General features: G+C 42.5%; 1 protein-coding gene across 1 annotated transcript in view; it reads right to left on the reverse strand.

Moving 5' to 3' along the window:
- The window catches only part of SLC4A5 (solute carrier family 4 member 5), a 73,128-nt gene that overhangs the window by 39,401 nt on the left and 31,108 nt on the right, over window positions 1-2,619 (reverse strand). Inside the window, exon 9 of the mRNA XM_018564839.1 lies at window positions 97-184. Coding sequence (XP_018420341.1) covers window positions 97-184 — 88 coding nt within the window. The remainder of the gene's footprint in view (window positions 1-96; window positions 185-2,619) is intronic.

Consider the following 2,619-nt stretch of genomic DNA (forward strand, 5'->3'; position numbering starts at 1 on the left):
AATAAAACACCAGCACCAAAACATGAGTCCAAATTAAACAGGACTGGCCGACGTTTACTGCTCAATGACATGTGTAGTATTTATGCTTTTACTTACATCATCCACCATTAGGGTTGCAATTGCTCTGCCAATTTCAATGTATGATTTGGCTTTCCCCATCGGACCCAGTAAAATAAACATAAACCTGATGATATTAGAAAACAATGGAGACATGAATGCACAGATATTGTGAAGGCAAGATTTTATTATTACAATGGCATCACCTTTTGCATTGGTAACAGCAGAGACTACATTCCAATATTTATATGTAATTAGTACTTCTGGATGTTTGCAGCAGCAGTGTGATAAGAAGCATTCATTGTTAGATATTATAGAAAAGGTCCAATACCCTTTTAAGTTTATTTTAAAGAGAAAGAAATTCACATTAGGAAGAATAAAACATATTGAGCCCATTTACACTGTTGTGTTTTAACGTGTCCAACTTCCCAATTATAAAAATACTGTCTGTTCCCTTCTCTGTGCTGCAGTGTAGTGTTCAAATACAAAGAGAGACCGCCACAGCTCCCTCCACCGCTCCCTCCACCCAGGGCCAGATTAAGAGCATCACGGGCCTGGTGCTTAGGATTTTGGTGGGCTCCGGGATGTCAGTGCGGGTCTGGGCGGTCAGTGCTGGCTCCGGGATGTCAGTAGGGGCTCTGGGCGGTCAGTAGGGGCTCTGGGTGGTCAGTAGAGGCTCTGGGTAGTCAGTGCGGCTCTTTATTCAGGCATATTGGAGGGCCAATCACTCCTCACCAGCGAGCGGCCCTCTAATATGCCTGAATAGAGGGCCAACACTGCCTGATTGCGGCCTGTCACTGACCCGGATATCAAGGCGATCCGGGTCGGCTGGGCCTATTTGCAGGGGCAGGTCTGGAGGGGCAGCTCCACCTGCCCCTACATTAATCTGGCCCTGCCTCCAGATCACAGTCCACCATTTCCTCCACTGCTCCCTCCACATCACAGTTCCACTGCTTGGGTTTGTCGCAGGTGCCGGCCAGAGAGCCGTCCATACTCCATGGCAAAGCCAATCCAAAAAACAGCTGCACATTGCCAATCTTCATCCAAAGATTTTATAAATAAAGATGCGCTGGGTGAAGACTGGCAGTGTGCGGCTGTTTTTTTTATTATCTCTGCAGTGCAGTCTGTTTTGAAAGATATTACATGTAATTTATTTCTACAATTTAGTGTTGTGTTGGGAGGCCCATAGAAGTCAATGGAAGTGTATTAAAAAGCATGTGTTGGGAACAGGTATTAAAGCGAACGGAGTTAAATCTGTAAAAAAAAAAAAGAATTGTTTTACCTCTCAATGGATTCACTTTTGTGTCCATCCAGTCCTAAGATTTACACAGCTCTTGTCAGGGCAGGTGAGCTGATTTTCTCTGCTGCTGTTAGGTCATATTTACAGGTCTTGCCCCCCCCATCCTAAGACTTGATAGTGAAAAGAGAAGCAGCAGACTGATGAGCTTGTCCCTTTGCACTCTACTCCTATTAACATGACCCTTGCTCTTCAGCACACCTGCTTGGTTTCTTTGCTGTTACTCACTCCCACAGTCTGCGCTCTGCTTTACAAGGGGCTGATACCAGACCAGCTTCAGGTATTTTGACTGCTTTAATAAAAAAAAATACATCTAATGATGTATTAATAGATACAGAACCACATTCATCTGTGTATTTTATATCTGCTTGGAGTTCAGATTTAAAGGCCAGTGACCATTTTAGGAAGGGGGGCACGATCTGCATGTTTTATTTCATCTGGATGATTCAAATATATGTGCAGCTTAGGTAATGGAAATAGTGGCTGTCTAACAACAGCAAAGACTAGTATAGGCTTACTGTCTATCAGCTACACAGCTCAACCAAATGAAGTCACCATATGCGTTCTATAGTATATATAGAAAATGAACTGCGCCAATAAGCAAGCTAACAGCTACAAAGCACTGGAATGTACACCCACTGTGAGTGTGTATACGTGAAAAATGAATAACTAAATGTGCCGAGCTACAACAATGATGAGATATAAAGAGTATAAAAAAAAAAATAGTGACTCAAACAAATGTCAGTGAATAAAAATCAATCAGGTGTAAAGTCTTTAAATCTTCATAAAAATGTCCAATGCGTTCTATAGATAATGACTTTTATTACCTTGTGGGTACAGGAACCTCTGTGACACCACCAAGCATTATTGCCTGGACTAGCCGTACAAAAGCCACAAACGGTTTGTCTAAGAAATCCACTTCTCCCACCAAAACATTGGAGGCCTCGGCGTCCCGGGGAATCTTCTTTATAAACTTGTTTCTCAGCTGCCAAATCAGAGACGGACAAGTTACAATATTCCAGATTTCATGGGATAAGGTCATTGATTTTCCCAGTGCAGTATCTTTCATATATGGCATCCCAGTTCCCAGCAGACCCTTCATGTTCTTATTCAGATACCAGCATATTTTATAGGCTTACGATTTAGCTGCAGTGCCAAAAAATCCAGAGCTTCATTACATCCTGATGCCCCAAAGTCAGCCTATCCCCAAAATAAAACTGCATCATGCTAATGGTATCATGTCTGTAATAATGTCATCCTATTTT

This window comes from Nanorana parkeri, unplaced genomic scaffold (genome assembly GCF_000935625.1).
Source record: "Nanorana parkeri isolate BGI_ZX_2015 unplaced genomic scaffold, ASM93562v1 scaffold786, whole genome shotgun sequence".
In the NCBI taxonomy this organism is placed as follows: Eukaryota; Metazoa; Chordata; class Amphibia; order Anura; family Dicroglossidae; genus Nanorana; species Nanorana parkeri.